Raw genomic sequence first — 27,369 nt, 5'->3', positions numbered from 1 at the left:
GCAGCTAATTATTATCCTTGATCAAGGACTCATCATCAGGGACATTTTTCTGATCACAGAAGCATATAACATTTTTGGTGAGGATCCCATCAAAACAAGGACATCTTCCGATCACAGGAAACCATGCATGCTCCGATTGGTCGCTATATTCAAACAAAGCCTCCCAATGGGCGAAACGAGTAATTTTCATCTTCGAGGCACCAGGCGAACAGAAATCTTAGAAAGCCATTTTCTGTTATCTAACATGATTTGTTTGCCCTTCGCTGTTATTTAACATTGCTGTTAAATGCCCCCAAAAGATGCAAACTTGTTCAGATTATTTGTTTTCTTTATTAGACGAAAAAGCGTTGAATCCATGCATAAATATAGTACAGTAGTAGTATAGTATATAGTATAGTATACAAGTAGTATATCTTACAAGGCCAAGCCTCATTCTATGCTCAAGAGGCAATGCAAGCATTGTTTTGGCAAAACCAATTCTTTACAGTCGCCTTCAAGGCCTCACGTGGACATTGATTGCCAACCTTTTGCCCTCCCTACCATGACAGATGATCATATTCATACCCCGTTTTCTCCATTACGTCTTTAGCCGGATGACCGCCAATACAGCGAGAAGCTCCCTTCCTTGGAGCCCTCTGCAGTCCAGATCTGCAGTATAAAGTGATTAAAGCAGCGTTGCATTTTGTGTGTCATCCCAAAAGTATGCTATGGTTTGTGTATTCAGTAAAATGGTTTAATATGAATAAAATACGCTCCTTTTTTTGCTTTCTCCTCTATTTGTGGACCGAGATGGGCGGGCCCCGCCTCTCCTGATCGGGACAAATATCCTTGATTGATTGGGATGCATATTGCATGAAGGACGATCTTTGAAGAGCGGGAATCGGATCGCCTTGTATGTGCCTGTACTGCAGCCCAACCTCCCTGGATAATGAGCCGTACCCACTGACAAGTGAACATTCCCGAGGATCGGGTGATTGACACGCCAGAATCAACCTGTTCGCCATTTCGTGTACACTGGCTGTTTTGTTTTGTTGTTTGCTGAAAATGATCCACAAATTAAAGCATTGCACAGTCGATTTCTGTTAAAAGAACAACTATTTATTTTCAACAGGGGACAGTATTCAAAATAGATCATTTAAAAGTGTGTAATAGATGTATATGCATATACTCGTGTGTATATATGTATACTCTGGCTGTAAATACATTTAATTAAATGCTCAGGTTGATTGATATTCTCAGGTGGTTAGTTCGAAACTCTACGAGATAGAAGACACTTCACTTCCCTTTCATCATGCAACTCCATTTGCATTGGGACGAACAGTTTCAAACTGCCCTTCGATGGCACAAAATCCGAGTGCAGTGGGAGCAGAACAGTGATGGGTGGTGGGGCGGTGTGTGGCCGTTCTTAAGAACGATATTATCAGAGTGATAAGAGAGTGGTGGAGTGCCAGGCATACGGAAGGCGCAGTGCGGAATGCGGAATGCTAATGTTGAAAATATAAATATATCATTCTAAGAATGTCCGTGTGCGGACTTGGATGTGAGTACTTACGAGTAATAATATTAAAAAAAAATAAATGTAGTTTATGTAATAACATAACAGCATTCGCCTGCTACAATTGGAATACAAATACAAATTGGTATCATAAATATATAATCGTTAATCGTTAATCGCTTCTGGTTTCGCTCTCTCTACATATTTCATATAATTTATCGTGTGTTCTCAAAATGTCATAATTAAACCTGAACTAGACCCAAATCAAAGAGGACTCAATGCCAAAACTACCGAAGGTAGCCGCAGCGGAAGATGTTGGCTTTTGGTTTTGGCTTTATTGCGGAATTTCTGAGAGTGGAGATGGGTTAGGGTGGGGGGGAGGTGGAGGTGGACTGATGCTGCCACTGCTACTTCTACATGTGCCTGGTGTTGCCGAAGTTGATGCCCGACTGGGTGGCGCCCTTGTTGGAGCCGTACTGCAGGGAGATGACATTCTGGCCGGCGCGCAGCTGCTCGTCGCTGAAGTTGCGCACATTCTTGTCGGCCTCCTTGGGTCCGATCGAGGGCTTGTTGAAGTTCGAGGCCTGCAGATAAGGCGGATAAGAGATCGTCGTTAAAGCGATTTTGGGAATATTTTGCGAGCGACGATTGCACTCACCTTGCGACCCAGCGACTGCAGGCAGATAACCACAGAGTTCAGATTCTGGCGCTCCCAGAGATCCACGCTCTGGAAGGTCTCCTGGGTGGGGACGCCAAAGTTCTTGGCGCACTCCAGGAAGGCCGAGATGTTCTCCATGCACTTGAAGGCCATTTTGCTCTCGTTCACCTTCTTGATGGATCCCGGCTGCAGGGCGTTGGCCAGCTTGCACAGGATCACGCCATCCTTGAGCACTTCGAAGAAGTTGTCCGTGTCGCCGGACGTGTTGATGGGCTCAGCGGTCACCGACTTGATCCACTCCAGGGACTCCTGGGCCAGCTCCTCGCTGTACTTTGAGTTGATCTGCAATCAGGACAAATGGTGGAGGCTTTTGGTTAGACATTTGGCAAATTTTGGGGATACTCAAAGAAACGGGGGCCACCTTGGACTGGTACATGGCTCTCTGCTCTGCTAATCCCACTCTTTCGGAGGGACTTTCTAGACTGGGGACACCAATCGCGCGAGTCAAATCATGTCCAGAGCCAGACAGTATCTCTGGCTCTAACGATAATGTGTTATTTCCCCTGCAACTATCTCAGGAAATATCGGTGATAAGGGAGTTATCATTAATTGGCTATAAACATCAACCTTTCCCTGTCTGGCACTCGTGACATTTTCGCCGTTTATATATTTCGAGTTCCGATAAGGATAAGATTGCACTCCGCCTACACTCTGCGCCTCTCTCTCTAACTCTCTACCTCTCCCTCTCTCCCTCGATTGCCACTCCCCATCGAATGGGTGCTGGTGCTGACTTGCTCAAATTATAAAAGTCAGTCACGTTCGAAATGTTCTCAAAGCAATATACAATATACAATATTCATACTATACAGTATAGATACATATATACATATAGATATGTACAGCCATATTTGCCAATGCCGATAGCTTTGGCTGGGAGCGGAGCCTGTTTTATCCGAGTGTCTTGACCATATTCGGCCTTAAGTTTGCCGGCCGCTTGGGCGTCCTTCGCACCGATTTTGGCCATAGAGCGAGCTCTATCTGTGAGCGTGGCCCACCACTTGTTGAGCATAGCATCTGGCCCCTGGCCCCCATTCCAAGCGGAGCAACATTTCCAACCGCAAAAACCAAAAATCAAAAACCACACAAGCGTTGCGTGTCGCGTTTCCATTTAGCTTCAGGCCAATCCAATAAAAATCCAATAAAAATCCAAATCCAAATCTAAATCCAAATCGGAATCAAAATGTTTAACAATCTTTAGGCCATCACCCCTCTCCACCCCACCCACTCGTTATTATTAGTTTTATTTGATTGAATTGTAGTGCCTGTCGCTAACAGATTTCAGATAATCAGCAATTTTTATCAAAGCGAACAGAGGAATACATACATACACAGAGTGTACATATACCGTCCATATATATATGGAAAAATGTACTTTACTTCCACTAAAATGTGTGATTTGGCTCTGACGGGCGAGTCTATTAAAATGAATGATCTCAGAAAACAAATGGAACGATTGTCGCCAATTGAGTTGTATTGTGGCTGGTGGCTTGGGGCTTGGGGCTTGGGACCCCTGGTGCCACCACTCCTTATCGCTGTCCCTCTGGGAAATGCAAGCAAGCCCACCAATTGCCGGCGTTATAGAGGGGGATAGCAGACAGAGGCTTTCCCTGGATTTGTGTACTTAACAAAGGTGAATGCACTGTACTACATCCATATATATGTATGCTCTCCCTTTCGCAACGGTAGTCGCAGCCGCCAATTGTCAAACATCAAATTTTACGAGCATTATTAACGACTGATCCATGATTAAGATATGAAGAGGCACAGCCTCCATATGCAAATCGCCTGGAAATGACTCTATCATCAGAGAAGCTGACGGATTTCTCTTTCAATTATTAAACGGCCATCACAGTGGGCTATCGATAATTGCAATCGTTCCTTCCCACTGATTCGCTAATTGGAATAACGGTCGCCCAACAGTCCAACAGCAGAGGTCAGCCCATTAGAAACCGTTGCCAGAGACAGAGCTGGAGCCAGAGATGGAGCCGGAGACAGCACTTATCTTATCCCGAAAACAAAGCCACATCAAATGGAACCAAATAACAGAATCCATCATTCATCATTGGGAGAGGGACAGGGAAACGTCTCGCGAAGCGTGAGACAATTAATAAAAATTATTTTGATTGACATTCTCTGCAAGAATCTGGCATCTGGCCCCGGCCACAAGATGACCATAACTCTGGAAGAGCACCCCGATCTCCCCGATGATGATGATTATGATGATGGCAGATAAATTGACACCCTCCGGGCAGATGAATAAATTTCGACCAGGCATAAATATGTAGATGGGATTCTACGGCCTGCCGGCCTGCCTGCCCGCCTATCTCTCTATAGATAATCGTAAATAAAAAGCCGTTAAGAAACTAATGAATGCCGAACATTTCTTACACGTTTTCGACAGTTCCAGTTGGTGGTCCCAACAGAATCGAACACAAACAAAAAATGCTAGAGAATAGCAAAATTATTTCTGCTTTCTGCCAAGTTACGAGTCTTCCCCTGCCCCCCTCACCCACCTTTCCTACACATTGTTTTTTTCTTCTTCTTCTTATTTTTTTAAGCGCTATTTTAATGAGTCAGCAGCAAGCGACTGTCGGAAAGCACGGAGCCAGCAGTTCATTTGTTTTATTTTTTGCCATTTAGTTTTGAGTGAGTTTGAGGTCGTCTTGAAATTCAACGACAATCGAATGCCGGCACAAAAGTACAGCAAATAATATACATATACTATGTGCACTCGTATAAGGAATAATGATGGGAGTGTGTTTTTAGTTTCCATTGTATGGGTATCGTGTACGGGTATGTACAGCTGGCCAGAACGTGCTGCCTTATCGTACGTTAGGGGCATTCCAGGGTCTTCTACTGTACGTTTGTATGTTTGCTTGTAGATTGCAAAATAATCAGCAACGAAATTTCAAAAGTTTTGTTTTGTTTCCGTTAGAAAAAGCCCTCAGATGAAAGCGAATCAACTACACTTTTTATATTTCCAGTAGCCCCCGAACGACACTCACCGACCTGGGGGGGTCTGTGTGTTTTTGTGTCGTTTTTTTTTTTGGGTCTATGGGTCAGTTTGATGAATTAACCAAGATTACGGACAATTACCAGCAGCGTGACAATGAAATGCCCACAAGAACCTAATTAATTCTCATGCTTATGATGTTTGTAGTTATTGTCTGTGGGAAGAGGAAGCCCATGCACCGGGCCCTTCAAGTACGTTCTGGGTGGATGGCATTCTACACGCAATGCGAATTAGCGACCCTTCAAGACGACCCGGGCTGGGGCTGGGCCTGGCCCTGGCTCAGGGTCTGGCTCTGGCTTTTAGTTAAATTAAAATTGAAGGGGCTGGCTCTTGTCTTCTGGCTTCCCGCATACTCACGCTTACTTTCCAAAAACTGTGGGCCAGCAAAAACTCTCCATCGAAAAAACAGAGCTAAATTAAACCTGTCTTACTGCCAACGCAATATGATTCCCATCCATCCCACCTACGTTACTTGAAAAGTGAAAATATTTCCGAGAGAAACTACACGTACGTGTCCGTGTCCGTGTCCATGATTCAGACAGTGAGTGAATCTCTACCTCTAAAAATATTCTATTCCAGGGTTCTGACTTCATGAGCCCAACTCTGACGGAAGTTTCCGCTCTGCAAACGAAACAAATGTCTGCACATTTGTCCCCCCAAATATAAGAAAATAAAACTAAAAACAAGAGGAGATTGGCGATCCAGTCGGAAGACTGATGATCATTGCATAATAATCCATTGTAGGATATGAGAAGCAGGGGCACGTAATGCCTGGTCTGGTCTGGCCTGATCTGGCCTGGCCTGGTTGATGGCTTTTTGAAGCCAGCGATCGTTGAGTCGAGTCGATGATGTCATGCCTTGGCTTTGGATCCATCGGATCCGATGGCTTTGCTTTGCCTTAGACCGGGACTGGGGCCGGGGCCGGGGCCCCATCAATTTGAACTTTGGCAATATTTCAGCAAAGATGACGATGATTAGCTAAATGTGTGTATGGTATGCCCGTCTAAAAGGGAATCCACAATCACTCAGAGTTTGACGCATCGCCAAACAAACACACACTACTCTCCACTCTCCACTCTACTCCTCTCTACTCTGCCATTACGTAAGCTGCGAAATTCGAAAATACTGACATTTCTGGCGATTATTCATTCACCCGATTCCAATTCCGATTCCGATGCCGATTTCATTTCCCTTTCTTTCGCAATGTGGCTGTGGATGCGTCATGTGATCCATGACAATTGCTGACCAATATCTGGGAGATTTGTATGCACTGCTACTACTCGTGAATAAATGTCATTTCGACTGTGAAAACATCAACAAAATTCCGAAAATGTAACGAGGTCAACTACAGTATGTTATGATATGATACGATATGCTCTTTTGGACATAATACTCTCAAGTTTTAAGCCAAATTCGAGTGCCGTGCCAGAGGGGAGGTGCCATAAAGACCCATAAAGAGAACTCTTATTATTATTATGGATGTTGCTGTATGATGTGTTCAAACGGGGGGAGAGAGGGTTGGTTGGGGGTTTGGTCTTTTATTTGGTGCCGGAGTTTCACCGGAAATCCAAACAACATTTGATTTATGACTCCCTCTACTCTACTGTTTATGGCTTATCTAAAAATGACGGTGTCTGTCTGATGGTGTTGGGTATGGGTAGGTACATTGTACATGTACGAGTACGAGTACAAGTACAGGTACGTGTATGTGGGCCAACTGCTGAAGAGCCGCGAGGGAGGCCCCCACCGACAAGTCCCATTTACTGATACCGATAGAAGAGACCTGTACATGGATATGTTGCGTGCTGCGGATGTACAAATGTCTGCAAAGGGGGGTGCCACGGATTCGGATTCGGATTCCGATTCTTGGCAGCCAAATACGGCCCAGGTGATTAGTACGTGGCTAATGTTTCAATGGCTGGAACAACGAAAAAACCATCAGCGACAGCGAAAGCAGGGGGAAATGGTTAACAAGAAAACGTCTAATTAACGCGCTTCTGGGAAGGGTTGAAAGGGTTCTCTCGGTTCTCCCAGTCGAAAGGGGCTGCAGCAGAGCCCAAGCAAAGCAAAGCCATGCCCTGCCCGAAATTTGAAACGAAAGGCCAGTCAAATATGCGCTACATACAGATACAGATACAGCTGTAGCTTTCAGATACATATACTCGGACGAGTATGTAAGTATGCATATATGTACGTATGTACCTTCTTATATAGAAATTTTGTTTTCTTACTGTTGTTTGTTCATGCCACATACTCTTTAAGTGCTTGACGAAGGCGATGGCGACGACGACGACGACGACGAGCGACCCGACCCGACGCATGTGTTGGTGTGTTTTTCATGGCGTTCATGGAAAGGTGCTCCTATCGCTTTTCCCCCCTTCTGCCACGCATTCAACGTCTTCGACTCGACTCTCCATTTCGGAGAGTTGCTTCAAAGCCGAAATGATCAAAGTCGAAACGGGCAGGAGACGACAACGACAACGACAGCGACGCCGTGGCGGTTGCCGTTGCCATTGCTGTTGCCTTTGCCTTTGCCGCCAGCTGGCTGTTGAGGATGACATCATCGCCTCCAGCTCCTGTGGCTTCGAGAGCCGAGCTGGCCGCCATTTGATCGCGATTTGAAGCTGAGACGACGACAGCTGGCCTGCATGCCAGGCGGAACGAGTGTATGGCCCTACCAACTGCCACCTACCACTCTCCGAAGGATGATCTCCTCTCTTTATACCCTACACTCTCCCACCAAAAGGCAGTCTCTGCTCAGCAAAAGCAAACCTGTTGAATCTTGGCATATTGCCAGAAGGGTATTCGAAACATCGACTGTCGAAAGCCGCAGCATTTTGTACCCATTTATTTTGTGTTTTTTTATTTTTGTGAAATGTTGTAACTATTGTATAGTTGTCTTTTTGCCTTTGTTGTTGTTGCTGCTGCTGCTGCTGTCGGACTGCACTTAATCCCCTTTACCGGGCGACATATACAATTTCACTTTGGCTTAGGCGCGGTGCGGCTTGAATTGCGTAACTGTTGAAGGGTACTACGAAAATATACAAATGTACATACATATGTATGCATGTGCTACCCCCCCTTCCATTTCGGTAGAAAAGTGCATTTGCCAGGGGGTGTGCATGTAATACAAAGTGTGCTGTAAATAGGCGGAACTAATGTTGTCAATTTATTCAAGGAAGGGAACTAACTGCAGAGCAGACAGTTTCCATTCTGGAAAGGGAATCAACAACGAGCCGCAGTGATCATTCATTAAATGCACCACAAAATTCCCCTGGAACCATCCAAAGACCTGAGACAGCTTTCAATGGGTGACGGGGGAGGGGGTGGCTGATTCAAATGGAATAATAGTTGCCGCACTTGAAAGCTGTATTCTAATGAAATAATTCGCGCACTTGAAAGCTGTTTTCGAAGAGCAGAACGAAGCCCATCATCATACATTACGCATGCATCACACACACAGCCGTACGCGTGCGCGTACAGGCATGGACAAGTCGGAGCACCATTTCTCACATACCACATTCATTATCCGAGCCCCAAGCTCACTTATCAACGGAATGAGGTCATTCCTTGTTAGACGAAATTCCATTTTTAGTTTATTTTGCTGGCTTTTGGCGCGAGGCAGATAAAACTCGGCGTCGAATCGCCAAATAAAGTCAATGATGCAGCCGAGCAGCCTCCAAAGCACACACCCCAACCACCCCACACTCCCATAGCACGTCGGGCCCCAGTTTCAGTTTCAGTTTCTGTTTCTGTTTTTCGGCAATTTGTTTATTCTGCTGTTTGTTGTAGTTGTTTTAGTACTTACTTTGCGTTGGGCCTCGGCGGCAAAACCAGACTTGGGTGCACGGTTGGACGACATGTTGCCGCTGGAGAAACGGGTTTGCGGGTTTGCAGGGAGCCTGGCTTAAACAAAAAAAATGCTGCTTGAAATGTAGGTTGGTGGTGTCTTGGCCTGGCCTGGGCTATATCGGTGTTCGGTATTCGGTATGCACAACAATGCTACGATGCACTGTCCACCAAAAAAAATGGAATGGCTATCACGGCAAACGGAACGTTAAAACGAAAGACAGAAAGGCACGACCGTGTTTAACGAAAGCTCAGAGTGTTTTAACGGTGCAATCCAAACAGGGGAGCTACGAAAACTCGGTCATGTTGAAATTCTACAAGGTGGTGTGCTCCCTAACGCGCTCTCCCGGAGAGAGCAAAGTACTCAATTTGGCGTTGTATCGGAGCAGCTTTGTGTTAGCGTTAGCTTTGCTTGAGTTCTCTCTGAGCTCTTCTCCTCTCGCCGCTGCTCATCAGCTGGTTTGGCCATGATGATGTCATAGAGGAATGTTTAACGGCTTATTATTTTTAAACGCAGTGCAAACCACAATATAAAAACAATGTTCACTTTTACTTGAATTCATAGAGCAAAAGATTAGATAGTAATCTCTCTCCTCTGCTCTATTTCCTGGTTCCTATGGCTTGCCTTATCACCAGAACTATTTCAGCATTCCATGCTCATGACCATAGAACTCGTATTTAGAGGGACTTTTCTGGAAGCGATCAAGGCTTATGATACGGGATGGAATGGGATGGGATGGAGCAACTCATTTCTGTTTGCCTTGAGAATTAGTTACAGTTTATTCACATAAATATATATATTTTTAGGTAATCGTATAAATTATGCAATTTTTGTGTGGTTTTACGATAATAAGCGAATTTCTTTAGTGTTCTCATGTGATTCTAAATAAATAGAGGGGATTGATTGCTTACATGTTCTGTTGTTCTGTTTTGTTGTCTGTGTACTCGTACGCATGTGTGATATATAGTATACTCGACTCGTATTATTATATATAGTACAATACATAGTTCAGCTTGATCGTTTACGGTATTGATTCATGTGGATTTGCGTTTGCGTTTGCATTTGTCTTTTTGTTTTGTTTTGATTATATCGCCATTAGGTTTATAACATAGGAAAGCATTAATTAACTAGAAGTTAGGGTTCAGTTAGTTGCGTACATATATTGCCATTATTATATTATATTATATTATTTTTAATCTATTAACGGGTTGGGTTGGGTTTCCACATGCGAAACACTCAAATTGGATGCTCTTACGACTTTCCCTTCCATCGATCTGTCTATATCGATGCAGATCCTACATATTTTTAAGGCCCTTACGCTCAGATACAAGTGGGTGTGGCACACACGCACACACAGCCTGCGTGTGTGTGTGTGTGCGTGTGTGAGTGATATAGACTATGGGATGATTCATCATTATATACTATATAAATTGGTTTCTTCTTTTTTTTATTTTTACAATCAGTTTTGCATGCTTCGTCTTCGTCTTCTGATTCCGATTCTTCAAGACAGTTGACGGGAGGAGGACAAGTACGAGGGGGACGACGATGAAGACTCTTTAAAAAATAATCATAATTTATTTTTGCACATGGATAAATACAATTACAAATATAAATGTGTATATATAAAAAAATGTGATACCAAAAAATATATACGTAGACGCAAAATAGATAATATACAGAGAACTTTTACTATAATAAAAAAGGGTGACATAAGCATAATCAGATTTTCGACTCCTACTACAAAAAATAGTACAACATCGTACAGGACTCCCTCCTCATTCCATTAGACCTAGGCGTGTGTGTGTGTGTGTGTTGGTATATCAAGCACTGATATCTCTGATTACAGTGTTCATATATCTTGTGTGTGGGGTGTGGTGTGTGTGTGTTATAGACTACCTATATATCTGATTGACGGATCCATTTGGGGATGGATTGCCTACAAAACAGTATCAGCAAATAATTTCAATTGAATTTGTTGTTTCTCTATGTTTTTTGTTTTGTTTGTTAGTTTGTAATAAATAATACCGCACGATTCGTTGGCTCAACGTGTAATAAACTTAACTTACAGAACAACTGTGCAAAAAAGAAGGGCAAAAAAAAATTGCGGCGGGAAGGGAGGGGCCTCTCCTTCATATGAGCAGTGGTATGTATTGCATGGGGACCTTGGTGATCTTGGGGCTTACTCTCTGCGTGGGGTACACCGCATACACCGTACCCTGTCTGTATGCCGCATCTTCGTTTTGCTCGCTCGGGGAATCTCGCATAGTTGTTTAAACTAGGGTTTTGTCTACTAATTTGTTATATAATTTGCAATTATATACGCTGCCCGTCGGCGTCTCTGCTCAAGTTATACTCCGGTGTAAGCATGCACTTGCGACTTTTGAAGCGATTTCGTAATTAAATTAGCTCGAAACGAATCGGAAATTGCATCAAATGTTCATTTTCGTTATCCTTTATCCTTAGCCTTAGCTGTAGTGCTTCACAAACAGATTTCTTTGATATTGAATTGCTTCGCAAACGATCGATCCCCGAACTCTGGGCGCGGGGACTGGAGGGGAGGATCCCTCTTCTCTTTCTCACATACATATATACTCTCTCTCTTTGCTCTTTTCATATCTCTTTTAGGGGTTGTCTTAGTTCTTAACTAGATTTACGTGCAGCTGCTCCACATTTCTTAATCATTCTTCACTCACATGCTCTCAATTCTGATTCTCCTTCTATCTATATAATGTATGTATGTTTATATATATATATATATATATATATATTTATATATATATATAGGTTTTTATAAGCTTTTATGTTTTCCTGTTTTCAGTAGTAACCATAATTTGTCGCATTCCTATATAGATCTCTTCCTATGAATAAATACTCCCAACTCCACACACATTTAGCTATATCAAGATTTAGGTTTAGAAAACAATCAGGTTTTGGTTTCCTCATCCAATTCACAGCAACGATATATCTGCAGAGAGAGATAGTTTCTGGTTAGTCGAGAGTTCTGAGTACTGAAAGGGGGGCGGGGACTGAACCTTTATTCTCGTGACTATCAGCAGTGACTAGCGTGGTGGTTGCCGCTGTGCTCGTCAGCAAGCTGTTATTGTTGTTCAGGTGTAGATCTTGTGACTCGATGCTCAGGTCGATCAGCTGCGTGGCGGCCGGAGTGACGGCATCCTGCAGCAGATTGATGTCGCTGCAGATCAAATGGATTGGATTAGTAATGGATGGATCGACAGTTTCTTACATACGCCACTCACTTCTTGTTGTTCACATTCTCGAAATGGCCACCATTGCCGTTGGCCACCGCTGTGGTGGTGGTGTTGCTGCTGCCATCAAAGTCCGCCAGCAGCTTGCCGTTGCTCACCTGCTGATGCTGCTGCAGGTTTTTGGCGTTCTCGTCAATGATCATTGTGGAGAAGCTGTTGATCAGTGAGTTCTCCTTGTCTAGCACCGATTGCTCGTATATCGCCTGTTGGCTGTTGGGAGGTGCCTCCGAGCCGGCCACTGTCACTGTGGCCATTGCAGTGCTGGGCGATCCACCGGCAGAATTGTTGCTGCTACCGCTGACACTGTTGCTGTCGCTGCTGCTGCTGCCATCAGCGGGGGTTGTCTCCGTTGCAGCCGCGGGGGCTGCCTTATCGTTGGATTCCTGCAAAGAATTGAGAGTTAGTTGGCAGAACTCTCTTGTCTCCTGGCGGAATTACCACCTTAGAGGGAGTAGCCGCGGCTCCGGCCTTGCGGGTGCGTGACATAATCGCTTCGACGCGCTTGCGTCGCTCTTCACGCTCCTTCTCCTCGCGCTTGAGGCGCTCGGCCACCTCGACACGCTGCTTTTCTGCCTCCTCCTTGGCCTTCTTTTCGGCCTCCTCGCGCTCCACGCGCTGTTTTTCCTCCTCCTCGCGTTTGCGCTGCTCCTCCTCCTCCCGCTGTTGGGCTTCCTGAAGAGGGAGAGACAAGACAAATGATTAATAGGCTTCCACGCACCCCTGCACGTGTGCGTTCCCTTACCTCGATTGCGATGCGCAGACGCTCCTCCTCGCCGCGCCTCTGTTCCTCGGCCAGGCGTGTGGACTCCTCCTCGAACAGACGTTGGCGTTCGGCTTCCTCCTCCTGGGCCTTGATTTCGGCCAGGCGTTCGGCTTCGAGTCGTTGGCGCTCTAATTCCGCCTGTCGTTCGGCCTCCTCGCGGGCCAGTCGTCGTCTTTCGGCAAGGGCGGCCTTGGCCTGCTCCTCGGTCGTGATCTTCTTGGCCATCATCGATGCTGTCATCAAGTCAGTGCCATCGCCGCCGGAATTCGCTGCAGGCGGAGTCAGCTCGCGCACCTCAGAGTTCTCCTTGCTGCGCGACGGCTTCTTGGGGGCAGCTTGAGGCTCCAGCGGTTGCCTGGGCAGCTCCTCCTTCTCAGTGCCCTCGTCGGCCTTTTCCTCCACATTCACAGAGGTAACTAGGGCCTCTGGCGGCACCTGCACGAGCACACTCTGTTCCTCCTCCTGCCTGGAAACCTCCTCCGTCTTAACGGAGTTTAGTGCCTCCTTTTCCGCCTTGCTTACAGCGAGAGCAGGGGCGGCCACATCCGTAGGAACTGGCACCTCTGCGTGAGTCTTTTCTGCCTCCTTGGCCACCCCGTTTTGGAGCTCGGGAACTGTAACTGGAGCTGGAGCTGGGGCTGGGGCTGGAGCAGGAGCAGGCGCTGCTGAGGCCACTTTTGTGGTGGTAGTTGTGGAGGTGCTGCTGTTGCTGCTGCTGGCCACAATCATGGACCTGCTCATGGCAGAGGTATCCTTGGTTTTCGGCTCCTTGCTGCTGATCCTGCTTATACGCTCCGAGCTGGCAGTGCGACTCGACAGAGCCTTGGAGGCAGATGCCGCCTTCGGCACCAAGGGTTCCTGGAAGGGCAAGAGGAATAATTGAATGAGGATCAATCCCTTAAGTGCGAGTCTGTGAATGATTGGGCGCTTACCCTTTTCGAAGGCGTCTTCTTCTCGGCACTGTTCAATCGAGATGAGCTGGAGGTCACGATCAGGGAGGTGGACATCATGTTTGCAGTTCGTTTGGGGGTCGTTTGTGCGGATGGTGAGGCGGCTGCTGTTGTCTTCACAGGCGGCTTGTGATCCTTCTTCAGTTTGTTGATCTCTGCAGGGAGTTGGCAAGACAGGTTAGCAAAGACGACTCTTTACCCTCTTGTGTGTGTGAACTCAACTCACCTTCTAGGGACATGCCGGTGCCGGCAATGCTGGCCGGCCTGGGCTTGCGTGGCGCCGTTGCAGGCCGTCTGGGCACAAAGCCAGACGTGGACATAGTCGTCGAGGTGGACATGGCGCTGCCGGGCCTTGAGTTGTTATAGTGTCCGCCTGGCGTGGCATTTCCCGATCGCGAGCCTACAGAATCGATATGCGTTTAGAGTCAGTGCTAGATGAGAGACGTCTCTCAGGGAGTCAGTGAGTGGGCGGTGTGTCAGTATGGATGATCAGCAAACCAAGCTGCTTTGTGCATTGTGACCGTCACCAGAGTTGGTTGTTATAGTGTGGGTGGTTGGTTTGGTTGGGGGTTTGATTGGGGGAAAAGGAAAGTCACACAAAACCAATTTGAGACACAAGTTAAACAAAGAACCAACAGACAAAGGATCCAATCGGGGGGAACGGGGGGACACACTGAGCGAGCGAGACACACAAAATATATACGAGTAAATATACCAAGGACCAGGATGAAATAATAGTACCAATGCCTAACCCAAGTGTTGTGTTTATAATAATATAATGGGTATGATTACAATGTTAAATGACGGCCAAAATATAATAGTAATAGTAATGGTAATAATAATAGTAACAATATGTATATATGTATGTGGGTAAATGAATGTTCCGCTTAACCATTTCTAGAGGGGATCTCCAAAGGATGCTTAACTATGCGAACATACGAACGAAACGACCGACAAATGGCGACACTCAGCAAACAATATGGACCCAATAAAACACATGGCAGATCGGTGCATAAAGAAGTACATGTGGATGGTAGAACAGATGCCACACAAATAGGAAATGAATGCAGACTGGACAGTGTCTAGTGCGTTTCAGGAAGACATTCTACACGAATAGTGGCAGTAGCTCGAATTGGGTCTGCAATCGCATTACATGTTCTTGAATGAAAACTTGCAGAGAATTTAATCTGCTTACAGAATGGATCTAGGGCAAAGCAGATCTACAGATCTAAGCCATAGAATCTTCACATTTGAAACGCACGTCTTGATGGCTGCTTGCAATGCAATGAAATGAAATGGGATCACAAAATTGCTGCTCAAATGAACTTGAGAAAACCTCTCTCTCTCTTTCTCTCTCTCATCGGTCGTTCTGCGTATGTATGTATGTCTTCTATGGATCTACGGGATAACCAAAAGTGTACGTGTGTAGTGTGTAGTGGTTTTTGTGCTGTGCTGTGCTATGGTCGAGTGGGGTGAAAGTTCAAGTTAGCCAATTGTTGTGTGCTATCGGTAAATAGTAAGTATTCGGGTAAATGGGTAGATAAATGACTACAACGCCAGCCGCGATTAGAAGAGTATTATGTGTGTGTGTGTTTGTGTGTGGCGTAGTGGCATAGGGAGTGTGGTTGTGGCTTTTGTTGTTTTGTGGCTGAGTTGTGGGGTTCTATGGTTGTTGGTATGTAGTTGGTTTTTTAATCGCACACACCTGCATTCACTAACAAACTAGAAGAGTTCATGAGCAACAATGAGTTGGGATCGAAATCGAGACAACGGTGGTAGGGGTTAGTAGAAGTCGCATATTGCTGCTGCTGGTGGCCATGGCCATGGCCTGGCCGCCTGGTCGAGGCGTTCGAGTAGGAGTAGGATGCGGAGGATGAGGCAAATGATGATTGAAGATATTTTTTAGTTGCTGCAGTTTGCAAGCCAAGTGTGGACTGTCGGTGCTGGTTGTGGTGGTTGTGGGGTGGTGGTGGTGTAGTGCCATATGCCGACCACGAACTGTGGTTGCTTATCTGTGTCATGCTCTTACTGGAGTCACGCTGCCCGGCACTGCCCAACGGCCGGAAGCTGGTCGAGATGCCGCCGCCCAGCGAATACTTTCCGCGATCCCGGTCCCGCTGCCCACCGACACTGCCACCACCTGCCAGGTGGGTCATGCTCCGGGACATGATGCCGGTGGCACTCGAACTGCCGCTGCCAGCGCTGCCTGCCCGCCGAGAGCGTGCCGTGGAGCCGGCGGCATGAATGCGCCGACCCACGCCCCCCAGCGAGGCCGTCTCATCGAGCATCTCCAGTTCGCTCTCGCGCCGCTCCCGCTCCAGTATGGCTCGGACATGCTCCCCGTTGCGGCGTATGGGCTGGGCCAGCTGGTCCAAGCGGTTCATGGAGTAGGCCCGTCCTGCGATTCAGTTGAAAGTTGAAATTTGAAGTTGGTTCATGAATCAGAGAGTCTCGCTGCTGGATCCTTATCCTAGCTATACTTATAAGCTATATACATGTACATATATATATATACAGGAGACGGCACAAAACATATGTGGGACAAGCTGCTCTACAAAATGGTGTGAGAAATCTGTGTGTTTATTAAGGTGTGTGTGTGTGTGTGTGTGTGGGTGTAAGTGTAGGTGCCTCAACAGCGTGTGCAGGCAGGATTTCCCTCTTCTTGCATATCATATCATATCGTATCATATCCATTCTCTGACTAAGCAAGGAACCACTAAAATACAGTCGGGGGAACAGAACTGGACCATTGGAACTGGAAACTGGAATCTGGCACCTACGCAATGGGCTAACCGAATGAGGCTGATCATATGATGAGTAGCGTAGCTGGACAATGAGGAGGAGGCTGATCGCTGGGATGATTATGTTTGTATATGCATGTATGTGTGGGTTGTAATGATCGATGGATGGTATCCGCTGAGTCGGTCTTACCTGGGGTTCTGGCTGGCGTGGTGCTCAGGGAGCTGCGCGAGCCGTAATGCCCGTCTCGGGGGCTGGGTATTGTCGGCATGAGGTCCGTTTTCCTGCGGTAAACGCTTCGGAACACGATGGGTGATGTGTCAACGCTATCTTCTGTAATATTTTGTTGTGTTTTTGGTTTTTGATTTTGCATTTTTGAATTTTTGATTTTTTTGATTTTTGGATACAACGATTTTCAAAGTTTCTGCGCTTACAGAAAAACAAAACTTATTTTCTAGCAACAAGAGAAACCAAAAGCTGGCAAAAATAGCTTAAAGAGAAAGCGTTTACACCGATTCCAATAGAGAATTATTGAATTCACGAATGTGTATACGTTTTCCCATAAGGAAACAAACAACCATGCTGAGAAGTATCTAAATATGTACGTTCAGAGATCTGTTTAGAGGGCTAAGGCTAAGGCTGCTGCTTTTGTTTCTGATGCTTCTCTCTAAGGGTTAGAGCGGCAGCACAGAGGGCAAAACTAGGCAAGGCACGGAGGGGTTGGGTTTGGTTTGGTTTGATTTCTGTACAAATTGGAATTATTGGAGGAGGCATACATCATATCATGCAAAACTGAGGCTCTAAGACATGCCATGGTTACGTGGGGGTAGAGACAAAGAGTTGCGAGCTTACGGCTTGTTACGGTGGGGGGTTATTCGGGGTTGGGGTTAGGGTTAGGGCTAGGGTTACGGCTACGGTTAGGGCATAAAAGAAAACAATAATTGGAGACGGAACATGAACATGGGTTAACAAACGGGAGAGAGCAAGGAACAAGAGTAGTCTCAAAGAGTAGTAGAACCCTCACCCTTACGATACGAGTTATGGAAGTTGTTGTTGTTGTTGTTGTGGTGGCTTGCAGCTGTGGTGCTTGTTGCTGTTGCTGTTGTTGCTGTTGTTGTCGTATGGGGTCTGTGCGCTGTTTGTTTGCTAGTGGGCGGCCCATCGATATTGATGTCGCCACCGGCTATGGACAGGGAGAACCGCTTGGGCGGCTCATCATTGGAATAGCCCCAATTGAACACCTCATACATGGACGAAGACTTTCGGCGATGATCTGATGATGATTTTTTCGGTTTTTTGTTGATTTTGTTTTTTTTTTGTTACAGAGAGAAAAGTGATCGGTTACAGAGGTGTGTGAAAACTGTTGTTGCTTTTAGGTGCAAATCATACGAATAAAGAGAGTATTCGAAAACAAAAGTAGTAAGGAATAGAAAAAACAAAAAGAGAAAACAATAAGGTGATCGTGCCGGGTGTTAGAATTCTCTGTGGGGTGTGGGGCTCAGGGGGGTGGGGTGTATCACATGTACGGGGCGGGTACAGTGGGGGTACAGTGATGCATAATATATCATAGATAGATTGCAGGAGTATCTAGTTTAGGGGGTTTCACACACTGAGAGCTTGTCGAAACACAAGAATTATTACAATTTGTTCTAAGGTAATAACTGCAAAATAAAATGTAATCTCATTATGTGTGAGAGTGTGTGTGTTTGTGTGAGTGTGTGTGTGTGGGAGGGTGTGTTTTTTTGGGTCTCTGGAGTGTTCCACGGTATGTGTCTTTTGCTGGGGGCAGTGCAGCGTTCGCGTGCACCGTTTCGTGACTCACCATCGTGTCTGTCCGTGGAGGAGGAGGCACGCTTCTTAGCACCACTGTCGGCAAGTTCTCGCTCGGAACTTCGACGTGTGAGCGAGGCGCCCGCTACGTTCGATATCGATGTAGATCTAAAAAGGGAATGGGGAAAACGGAATGGAGACATTAGCACATTAGAACTCTCGTTTCGCCATATTTGGCATTAGATGTGATCTTTCGCTTTCGTTTTGCCAAAGCGTAGTTTCACTTTGGCCACTTCCACTACCAAAACCCCTACCTTCGCTGACCCCAAAAGGCACTGGGCGATACAAGACCATAATCCGCAGGCACATCCAGCAGACGGGGCGTCGACGAGCCAAAAGCAAAACCAATTGAGTTTCTGTCCCTCCTCTTAACCTCTATTCGGGATTCACGTTCCTGTGGGATCACAAATCACAGATCACAAATGACAAATCACAGATCGTTTTGGGGCAGACAGAAGAGACCGAGACGCACCTGATTCTTCTTAAGTATGTACTCGCGACGCTCCTTCTCGGCCTCAATGATGGCCTTTTTGCGCTCCTCCACCTGGTGGCGTTTCTCTGTGTCGCGGACGCGTATCTCCTCGATGCGTCGCCGGCGTTCCTCCTCCTTTTGTTCGCGATACCTTTGGGCCGCCTCTGCCTGGGCCCTCAGCTCCTCGATCTTTTTCTGTCTCTCCTCATTCTGGCGGTCGCGTGCATATTTCAGCTTCTCCTCTCGATCTTTGGACACTACAAAAGTTCGGATTAATTATTAAGTTTGCTATATTTTTAGATGCTGATGAATGTTAAACATAAAATTGAACAAACACACGGAATTGGCAGGCAAATAAAATTGGAGATGTGCTACCTGTGGACGGCCACAAATCAATAAAAAACAAAATCTTGTTCTCTTTTTTCGGTTTTTTGTTGTTGTTTTTGTTGTTTGTGCCATTTGTTGCCGGTATATTATTTACAAGGGGTGCCTGACGTCATCGACGATGTACGCTGGCTGGCTGGCTGTTTGTGGGTCAATTGACAAACTAACATGGAATGGAACTATGTACATTACACTACACATACAACAAAACAATAACAAATGGCACGCACACATGAAACAGAGACGAATCGTACACCCCCGCAGGCGCGCCACTCCCATTCCGCCCCTGAAACATTTGCCTATGTGCAAAAAAGGCAACAAATGGGAAGCAAAGAAAACTGTGCCTGCAAAGCAAACATTTTTGTGATATATTAAAATGACATTGAGGCTGAGGCAGAGGCAGAGGCGAGAAAACGAGCAGAAGAGGCAGGGCAGGCGGCAGGAATGAAAGTTCCAAGTTCCAGTGCCAATTCCAAGCATTATAATCGACCACTATTTCCGATGGAGGAGGAGACCTTATCGCCTTATCGGTTGCCAGATACTATTGGAATTCCATGACGTAATTACCATAAATAGGAAGGAACCAAATGCACAGCATGTCAATCTCAGCCCCAAAGAAAGGTCGTGGGGAGAACACTTATCAGCGACCAAGGTCGCAGTCAGATTTTTGGGAGGGGAATTTTCATGCTTTATGCCTAGATAACCTCCTTATAGTAGTAGTCTCTTGGGGTCCGTTTATTCGTGAGATCATGCCGCAAACAGGAGGAACAGGAAAGGCAGGACTACAAGCAGACGGAGGGCATAGGCACCAATGCCATCGAGGGCGCCCTCGATGGAATGTAAACTACCTTGAGAGTCATCTTCGTTGCTGCTGCTGCCGCCCACCTGAGCAAACCAGTGCAGACTGTTGCCGGGGCTGCAGCTTGAGATCTCCGCTGGCATGGTGGCGGCGGCGGCGGCGGCAGGTGCGGTGGATGTGAGTGCGGGTACGGGTGCGTGGGCTGTCGGCCCAGTATGTGGACGTGGTGCTGAGAGTGGATTATATGTTTTGTATATAGAGATAAATGAGTGCTTTGTGTCGTGTGCGATGTCTATATGAAGTCTGTGCCAATTTTATGTAACAAGTGAGAGATAAACAAAGTAAAAGCTTTACCTTTTCGCTCGGCGCTGCCCTCGCGGCTTTCGGCTCGTTTAGATGTGTGTTCCACTGAAAGTAAAGAAATGGTTTGATTCGATGATTTGAAGCTCATTCGGGGCTCGGTTCGGTTCGATCCCCATTACCCCTGCAGTCCCCGAATTTCCCACACGATTTCCCCAAACAATGGCACGGCACTTACTCGAAGGAGACACGAAGAAAACGAAACGAATGGAATACGGGTAGGAAAATCAATTGGCTTCTGTTTTGCACTTGTAGCCAGAAAACACGCATTTGGCGGATGGGCGGACGAGAGGACGGACAAACGCACACAAACAAACGCCTCAGCTGCAGCGCAGCTGCTGGCCAACACGATGACGAAGCGACGACTACGATGGCAGAGGCAGAGCGACATCAGCAGCAGCAGCAGCAGCGGCGGCAGTGGCAGGGAGGCAGAAAAATGTATTCCTCTGGAAACATGAACTTATTTATAAACTCAAACTCCGGTTGACGGGTTTGGGGGAAAGGCACAACAAGCACATAGAACACACGGGAAAAAAATTTCACCCATATGAGGGGGGCAAGCACTTCTACTTCTGGCTTCTTAGTTTTTTCACATCGTTTGCTTTGGCTTTGGTGTGAGTGCCGTTTGCCTGCGTTCGCTGCGCAGTCGACCAACAATTTTTAGAGGCTTAAAACGACTCATTACGCGATTCTCCGGGGGGTTTTTCACTATCCGTTTTCGCGCACAGGCATATCCTTTGATTGGGAATATGTTTGGCCAATTTTTAATGCGTACCTTCTGGATTATTCGAATAATTTTCGTGTTGGCCCCCAAGACTCGCCATATTTCTTAAGCGCTGCAAATGTCGATCAGTGTGACCGCAGATTTATCCACTTAACCCACTGAACCCCCTCTATTTAAACAGGTGAACAACTTGAGTTCACCCACGGGAAATAATACTGTTTTTAAATTCTTCTTGAAGATCCACCCTTTCTTTTTACTGAAAGAGAAATGACCACGTTATCTTTTACATCTTTTACGCTAAAGTTCTTCAAGTTGTATCATTTTTGTGAAATGTATTAAAGTACCCAAGAGTCAACAATGGGTTAATCGTTCTGTGCCCATGAACTCACATTCCTTTATTTTGATATTCGGTTGAATATTACTTGCTAGGCAGGACCCTCTGCCCAGAACACAAAATGTAATCCGATTGATCTATTAATTTTCTACAAGAATGACTACTTTTAAGTCTAAAGTAAGGTTTAAGCAAAAACGTCAACAAGAAATAATACCATTAACGTAAGGGTGGACGGATGATACGTAAGTGATCTTGAAATGTTACGTCATTGTTTCTGGTCAACCGGTATCAGCTATGAGTATGAACATTTGTATACCCACTATCCTTAACCTACAATTAAAATTCTGTTTTCCAAGCAACTTTGAAACATAATGGATAATGCATTTTCTCAGGTTGACATGGTTTTCATTTATTAATGCATTAGATCAGTTTGCTGTGGATATATCTAAGTCCCGATCCCTATTCTTGGTCTCTGCAAGCTGAAAATTTTCGTTGAGATAGCTTTAAACCAGATGCTGACTAGTTTCTGCATTCATTGGAGACTGGGAGGACAAACATTTCCTCAATTCTATAATATCCTTTTCCCAACAGTAAAAAACGTAATGAATGGAATTAAGACATATTGCTGAGACCGAATTAATACTAGACAAGAATTTATGAAAAATACCGTAAATATACCTAAAACTCAATTTCGACGGTCACGTTTTGTTTATTATTGAACGAACTTAATCCATTTATACCCCCTCCATTTATACAGATAAATAAACTGAAATAAATAAACTGATAAATCTGAACTGGAAATCGGCTGGATAATCTCTAGAGCTGCACGCCCAAGTGGAATCGTTTGAGAGGCCGTTTCTAAGTCACTGTATCAGGCTTGCAGCCAAGTTTACTTAGGGAATTATTTTTCTTTGCGTATCAACTGATCTATCTTATTCAGATTTATTTATAGATACTTATTAAATTTAATATTTTACAACTAATGGTCCTTTTGGGAACTAGTGGGACTCGGACACGATGCAAAGACGGGCCAGCAGAGCCGTGAGCTGTAACAGGGTATTGATGCCATCGACGATCTTCATGTGTGTAATGCCGATCTCGCGAATGAAGTTCAGCTTCATCTGCTCATCGAGATTCAGTCGCTTGCAGACGCGAAATATGTTACCAATAATGTCCTCCGGGGAGTAGCCGAGGCTCCACAGCTTGGCCAGTATCTTGTAGGCCTTGTGAATGTCATTTACGGCACAGTGCTGCAGCATTTCCTCCAGCAACTTGGGATGCGGCTCATCGCACACCTTGAACACGTTCTCCATGGTAATGTTGCCATATCCCTGTGCAGTGGCCTGCAGATTGTTGAGACCCTGTCGCATGTCTCCCTGGGCAGTGAAGACGACCGCCTCCAGGCCCTCCGCATCGTAGGATAGACTCTCCCACTTGCTCACCTCGATCAGCTTGGCCAGAACCTGGGCATCCGAGAGCTTGGTGAAGCGCAGCATGGCGCAGCGCGACTGTATCGGCTCGATGATCTTCTCGCTGGTGTTGCAGGCCAGGGCGAAGCGAGTCGTGTTGCTATAGATCTCCATGGTGCGACGCAGCGCCTGCTGGGCGCCCTCCGTCATGCTGTCCGCCTCGTCCAGGATAACGATCTTGTGACGGCCCTTGGGTAGCGTCACCTTTTGCTGGGCAAACATCTTGATCTTGTTGCGCACCACATCGATGCCGCGCTCGTTCGAGGCATTCAGCTCCAGCACTGCCTCCTTGTAGCTGTCTCCGAGCAGGATGCGGGCCAGGCACTGAATGGTCGTGGTCTTGCCAACGCCAGGAGGACCCTGCAGGCATTATTCCTCGGTGAGTAGGGGCAATCAGCAGGTGACAATGCGTGTACTTACGGCTATAATTATGTTGGGTGCATTGCCCTGCGTTGCGAAGACGGAGAGACGTGCCACCGTATCCTCATTGCCCACGATTTCGTTGAACTTTGCGGGGCGGTACTTCTCAATCCACGGCAAGTGGGTACGCTTTTCAGCTACAACAGTTTCCGGATCTTCAGGCATATTACGATTCGATCTTTCAATTTGCAAATAGAGATTTTGCGCTAGCGTGATAAAAATGCCGGCGTCTGTGTCAACCTTGGCGCCACTACGTGATTTTATTAGGGCTGCAAAACCATCGACGGTCGATCCAGCCCTAATTTTTATTTTCGGTATATTTCTGAGGGTCAGGCGGTATATTTGATCGATAAGTCCACTGTTTGTATCGTTTTTACCGATAGGCTCGTGCGGAAGAAAATAAAAGATTTTAGTTGGCGATTCGAGTCGAAAATAATTAAAAAATGCAGATGCAAACGTACAAGCTGGTCGTCGTCGGTGGCGGCGGCGTTGGAAAGTCAGCCATAACGATACAGTTCATACAGGTAAGGCCCTGGAGCGAAACATTGCTGACGTCGTCGCTCATCTTTAGCCAGAGGGGAGGTGCGGAGCGACAAGTGGGCCCTTGTTTTGGCAAAAGCAACAAGCGAATAGACGATGATGATGGTGATGATGATGTTCGTCTGTGTTTGGAAATGCGTGTGCTACATATTTTCGAGTAGAGATCATCGCCGCGGCAGCAAACTCTTTCGATGTTGATGCCACACCCCCAAAACAACCACAGGGGCCTAGGGTGCCCCCAAAAGTTTGAGTCTCGCTCGTTTGGGTGTGCCCCGCCGAACAGAAGCCTGGGGTCGGTTCAATTCGGTTCGTTTCGGTGCGTTCTGAGGCCTGACATGGTCACGACCACGGTCGCTTTGTCCGTCCATCATCTAGTATGTGGCAATGCGCGCCCGTTTCCATTTATTTTTAGTTATTTGCGTCATCTCCATCTTTCGGATATATGTGTATGCACACACAGACAAGCAGACACCTCCAACGTACTATCCCCCACTCATACATCGCCGAAGATTTTCTTCAACATATAGAGCATACCCACCCGTACTAGTGCGTTTGTTGCCTTGGATCTTTTTGGGATGATAAAAGTGGCGTCTCGTCTCTGTGTGTAAACAAATCACACGGTACGGGAGCTGGACTACCGAGCTACCGAGAAACGCGTCTATCTTAATCTAAATCTAAATCTGTGTGTAAACTAATTTATCTTCGTCTTTCCATCTTGCAGAGCTACTTTGTCACAGACTACGATCCCACCATCGAGGACTCGTACACGAAACAATGCGTCATCGACGATGTGCCAGCCAAATTGGACAGTAAGTGATCCTGACTCTTCAGGATATCAGATGTATGAACTAATGAATATTCCCCTTCTAGTTCTGGATACGGCTGGCCAGGAGGAGTTCAGTGCTATGCGCGAGCAGTACATGCGCTCCGGCGAAGGCTTTCTGCTTGTATTCTCGCTCAACGATCATTCCAGCTTCGATGAGATACCAAAGTTTCAGCGCCAGATATTGAGGGTGAAGGATCGCGACGAGTTCCCCATGCTGATGGTTGGCAACAAGTGCGACCTGGAGCACCAGCGACAGGTCGGCCTGGAGGAGGCCCAAAACACAAGCAGAAACCTGATTATACCTTATATCGAGTGCAGTGCCAAGCTGCGCGTCAATGTCGATCAGGCCTTCCACGAGCTGGTGCGGATTGTGCGCAAATTCCAGATTGCCGAGCGACCCTTCATCGAGGAGGGATACAAGAAGAAGGGCAAAAGGAAGTGCTGCATGATGTAAGGATGCATGCGCCTGTGTCCCCCAAGGTGACCAGCGGAAGCAGCAGCAGCAGCAACACCAACAACAAATTAACGAGTATAACACCAAATTTTAAAAACGCGTCGACTGAGCTATGAATTCCGTTGAGAAGACGATAAACCGGTAATCAGAAAAGCCAACAACAGTAACCCCGTAACACGTAACCAGTAAGGCAGCCCCAAAACGAAGTGCATTTCTTACCTGCCCAAAAACGAACGAATCGAATAAGCTTCTCGCCCAACAATGAAACTCAAATTGCGTACCTCCAAGCGACATAGAAACACGCCCATGCCCAAAAGCCCATATTAAAATTATAAATACAACGCCAGAAACACACAAAACAGACACGAATAACATACATACATATATATATATATACATATATATTATATATTTTCTACATATATATTTTTGTAATATTATTTGTTGGATCAACGACAACAATTAAGGACAGGACGAATGTTTTCTATGATTATTACAGAAACTGTGGTTCGCAAAAGGCCATTTGTTTTTACATATATGGATGTATGTATGCAAACCGATCCGAACTGATCCGATCCCCCAGGATCGTCGATTGTCATTCGTTGGAACGCTTGTTTCGATTAAGCCAAAATGTAATAATGTGTTATTGTAATTTGTATTGTTATTTACTACTAATATACGCGTACACGTACATATTTATACATATACATATACATATGCATATACGTATATATATTGCTTACAATCCGACAAAATTATGTTGTAACAAATTGAGTGCCTAAACAAATGCTATTCCTCTCCCCCCCTCCGGCCGTACCACCCTTATTCGCTCGCTCCTTTTGTACTATATAAAGCGCACAGCCGTCACTCGTTTAACTAAACATAATTGCAAACTAATCATATTTTTGTACCAGTCCCGAATCAAGTCCTTAAACTACTCGTATGTGTTGTTTGTTTGTTTGTTTTTTTTTTTGTATCGCCAAATGTATTTGCAACAGTTGCTTCGAGCCGCAATCTCGTTTAACTCTATACACTGCTTAATTTAACGAACTTATTTTATTTAATGATATACATACCTGCCTATAAATAAAAATATGTATATGGAATATATTTAATATTAAATATATGCGCAATCTAATAAATACATGGAGAATCACAAACGCTTCCACATAGCCGAATGTTTCAATGCGTTTCTGGCGCTAGACTCCGATGATTGACGTCTCACTCAAAAAATAATCAGAATCCCCACAAGTGCTCCATTAATTAGCCGCAGGACGAAACCACTCCCGTGGTCCGTCTGTCGGTCTGTCTGTCTGTCTGTGTCTCGTTTGAATCGGGTATAAAAGCGGCAGAGAAGACAGTATCCAGCATAGAACACAGAATGAACACCAAGAGCGAAGTCATCATCATTGCAGCTGTGCTCTGCTTCCTGCTGGCCTGCGTCGAGGGTCAAGTGAGTATCCAGCTAATATTTGAATCCACTGAATCCACTAACACATGTCCTTTCAGCTGACATTCTCGCCCGACTGGGGCAAGCGTTCGGTGGGCGGTGCTGGTGGCGGCAGCTCTGGCGTCTTCTTTGAACCACAGCAGGGCAACTGCAAGACCTCCAACGAAATGCTGCTCGAGATCTTTCGGTTTGTGCAGTCGCAGGCCCAGCTCTTTCTCGACTGCAAGCATCGCGAGTAGGAGAAGGGTCCAATACTGAAGCTCCGATCCGAGAAGAACAAACACACACACACACAGCCACCTATTAATCCATATATATATATACACACTATACATATATATCGATGTCCATATATACACACACGTAATCGAGGGTAGTCGTAGTCGGCATTTAGATTTAATGGAATTTCCGTTTGATATCCGTCTCTCTTCATTGATGGATGGATCAATAAATAAGCGCATCTAAAGTTGATTCGATTTGAAATTGAATCGTTTGGAAATTGGGTAATTCCCT

General features: G+C 45.9%; 5 protein-coding genes across 18 annotated transcripts; 2 read left to right on the top strand and 3 right to left on the bottom strand.

Annotated features, from left to right (window-relative positions):
- Positions 1–1,561: 1,561 nt before the first annotated feature.
- Positions 1,562–9,347, bottom strand: Chd64 (calponin 3). 2 transcript variants are annotated; one of them, XM_001352992.4, is made up of 3 exons: positions 9,035–9,347; positions 2,154–2,495; positions 1,562–2,079 (listed from the first exon to the last, which is right to left on the bottom strand). In XM_001352992.4, exons 1-3 carry the CDS (start codon positions 9,086–9,088, stop codon positions 1,909–1,911), a joined length of 567 nt encoding a protein of 188 aa, XP_001353028.2. In that variant the 5' UTR covers positions 9,089–9,347; the 3' UTR covers positions 1,562–1,908. The 2 variants fall into 2 exon arrangements, with proteins under 2 accessions (XP_001353028.2, XP_015044094.1); XM_015188608.2 differs by lacking the exon at positions 9,035–9,347 and adding an exon at positions 2,575–2,686.
- Positions 9,348–10,252: 905 nt separating this feature from the next.
- ens (MAP7 domain containing protein ensconsin) lies at positions 10,253–21,529 on the bottom strand. Of its 13 annotated transcripts, none has more exons than XM_033384413.1 (16): positions 21,415–21,529; positions 20,634–20,687; positions 20,329–20,508; positions 19,097–19,353; positions 18,879–19,018; positions 18,617–18,732; positions 17,819–18,067; positions 16,987–17,127; positions 15,761–16,453; positions 14,282–14,455; positions 14,038–14,210; positions 13,085–13,963; positions 12,784–13,014; positions 12,334–12,725; positions 12,109–12,269; positions 10,253–12,041 (listed from the first exon to the last, which is right to left on the bottom strand). In XM_033384413.1, the coding sequence occupies exons 1-16, from the start codon at positions 21,461–21,463 to the stop codon at positions 12,025–12,027; spliced, it is 3,906 nt and encodes a 1,301-aa protein (XP_033240304.1). In that variant the 5' UTR covers positions 21,464–21,529; the 3' UTR covers positions 10,253–12,024. The 13 variants fall into 13 exon arrangements, with proteins under 13 accessions (XP_033240304.1, XP_002135621.3, XP_033240309.1 ...); XM_002135585.3 differs by having other exon boundaries at positions 16,085–16,453; XM_033384418.1 differs by lacking the exon at positions 15,761–16,453.
- Positions 21,530–22,615: 1,086 nt separating this feature from the next.
- Positions 22,616–23,857, bottom strand: RfC4 (replication factor C subunit RfC4). Its single transcript, XM_001352993.4, has 2 exons — positions 23,587–23,857; positions 22,616–23,526 (listed from the first exon to the last, which is right to left on the bottom strand). Exons 1-2 carry the CDS (start codon positions 23,749–23,751, stop codon positions 22,696–22,698), a joined length of 996 nt encoding a protein of 331 aa, XP_001353029.1. The 5' UTR covers positions 23,752–23,857; the 3' UTR covers positions 22,616–22,695.
- Positions 23,858–23,939: 82 nt separating this feature from the next.
- Positions 23,940–26,528, top strand: Ras64B (ras-like protein 2). The gene is made up of 3 exons (XM_001352994.4): positions 23,940–24,110; positions 24,848–24,935; positions 24,997–26,528. Exons 1-3 carry the CDS (start codon positions 24,030–24,032, stop codon positions 25,404–25,406), a joined length of 579 nt encoding a protein of 192 aa, XP_001353030.1. The 5' UTR covers positions 23,940–24,029; the 3' UTR covers positions 25,407–26,528.
- Positions 26,529–26,626: 98 nt separating this feature from the next.
- Akh (Adipokinetic hormone) lies at positions 26,627–27,327 on the top strand. Its single transcript, XM_001352995.4, has 2 exons — positions 26,627–26,859; positions 26,916–27,327. Exons 1-2 carry the CDS (start codon positions 26,788–26,790, stop codon positions 27,093–27,095), a joined length of 252 nt encoding a protein of 83 aa, XP_001353031.1. The 5' UTR covers positions 26,627–26,787; the 3' UTR covers positions 27,096–27,327.
- Positions 27,328–27,369: the final 42 nt, after the last annotated feature.

The sequence above is a fragment of the Drosophila pseudoobscura genome, chromosome X (genome assembly GCF_009870125.1).
Source record: "Drosophila pseudoobscura strain MV-25-SWS-2005 chromosome X, UCI_Dpse_MV25, whole genome shotgun sequence".
NCBI lineage: Eukaryota > Metazoa > Arthropoda > Insecta > Diptera > Drosophilidae > Drosophila > Drosophila pseudoobscura.
Note: the sequence above shows the minus strand (reverse complement) of the source record. Positions and strands in the feature narration are given on the sequence as shown.

Bases quoted from the DNA above. Each gene is read 5' to 3' on its own strand.
- Chd64 (XM_001352992.4), bottom strand. From the start codon at position 9,088: ATGTCGTCCAACCGTGCACCCAAGTCTGGTTTTGCCGCCGAGGCCCAA. The intron at 2,496-9,034 runs GTAAGTACTAAA...TCCTGATTGCAG, and splicing joins CCGCCGAGGCCCAACGCAAA to ATCAACTCAAAGTACAGCGA. The intron at 2,080-2,153 runs GTGAGTGCAATC...CCTTATCTGCAG, and splicing joins TGCAGTCGCTGGGTCGCAAG to GCCTCGAACTTCAACAAGCC.
- ens (XM_033384413.1), bottom strand. From the start codon at position 21,463: ATGGCGAGTCTTGGGGGCCAACACGAAAATTATTCGAATAATCCAGAA. The intron at 18,068-18,616 runs GTGAGTCACGAA...AATCATCATCAG, and splicing joins CTCCACGGACAGACACGATG to ATCATCGCCGAAAGTCTTCG. The intron at 14,211-14,281 runs GTGAGTTGAGTT...AACTCCCTGCAG, and splicing joins CACCGGCATGTCCCTAGAAG to AGATCAACAAACTGAAGAAG.
- RfC4 (XM_001352993.4), bottom strand. From the start codon at position 23,751: ATGCCTGAAGATCCGGAAACTGTTGTAGCTGAAAAGCGTACCCACTTG. The intron at 23,527-23,586 runs GTAAGTACACGC...TAATGCCTGCAG, and splicing joins CACCCAACATAATTATAGCC to GGTCCTCCTGGCGTTGGCAA.
- Ras64B (XM_001352994.4), top strand. From the start codon at position 24,030: ATGCAGATGCAAACGTACAAGCTGGTCGTCGTCGGTGGCGGCGGCGTT. The intron at 24,111-24,847 runs GTAAGGCCCTGG...TCCATCTTGCAG, and splicing joins TAACGATACAGTTCATACAG to AGCTACTTTGTCACAGACTA. The intron at 24,936-24,996 runs GTAAGTGATCCT...TTCCCCTTCTAG, and splicing joins TGTGCCAGCCAAATTGGACA to TTCTGGATACGGCTGGCCAG.
- Akh (XM_001352995.4), top strand. From the start codon at position 26,788: ATGAACACCAAGAGCGAAGTCATCATCATTGCAGCTGTGCTCTGCTTC. The intron at 26,860-26,915 runs GTGAGTATCCAG...ATGTCCTTTCAG, and splicing joins TGGCCTGCGTCGAGGGTCAA to CTGACATTCTCGCCCGACTG.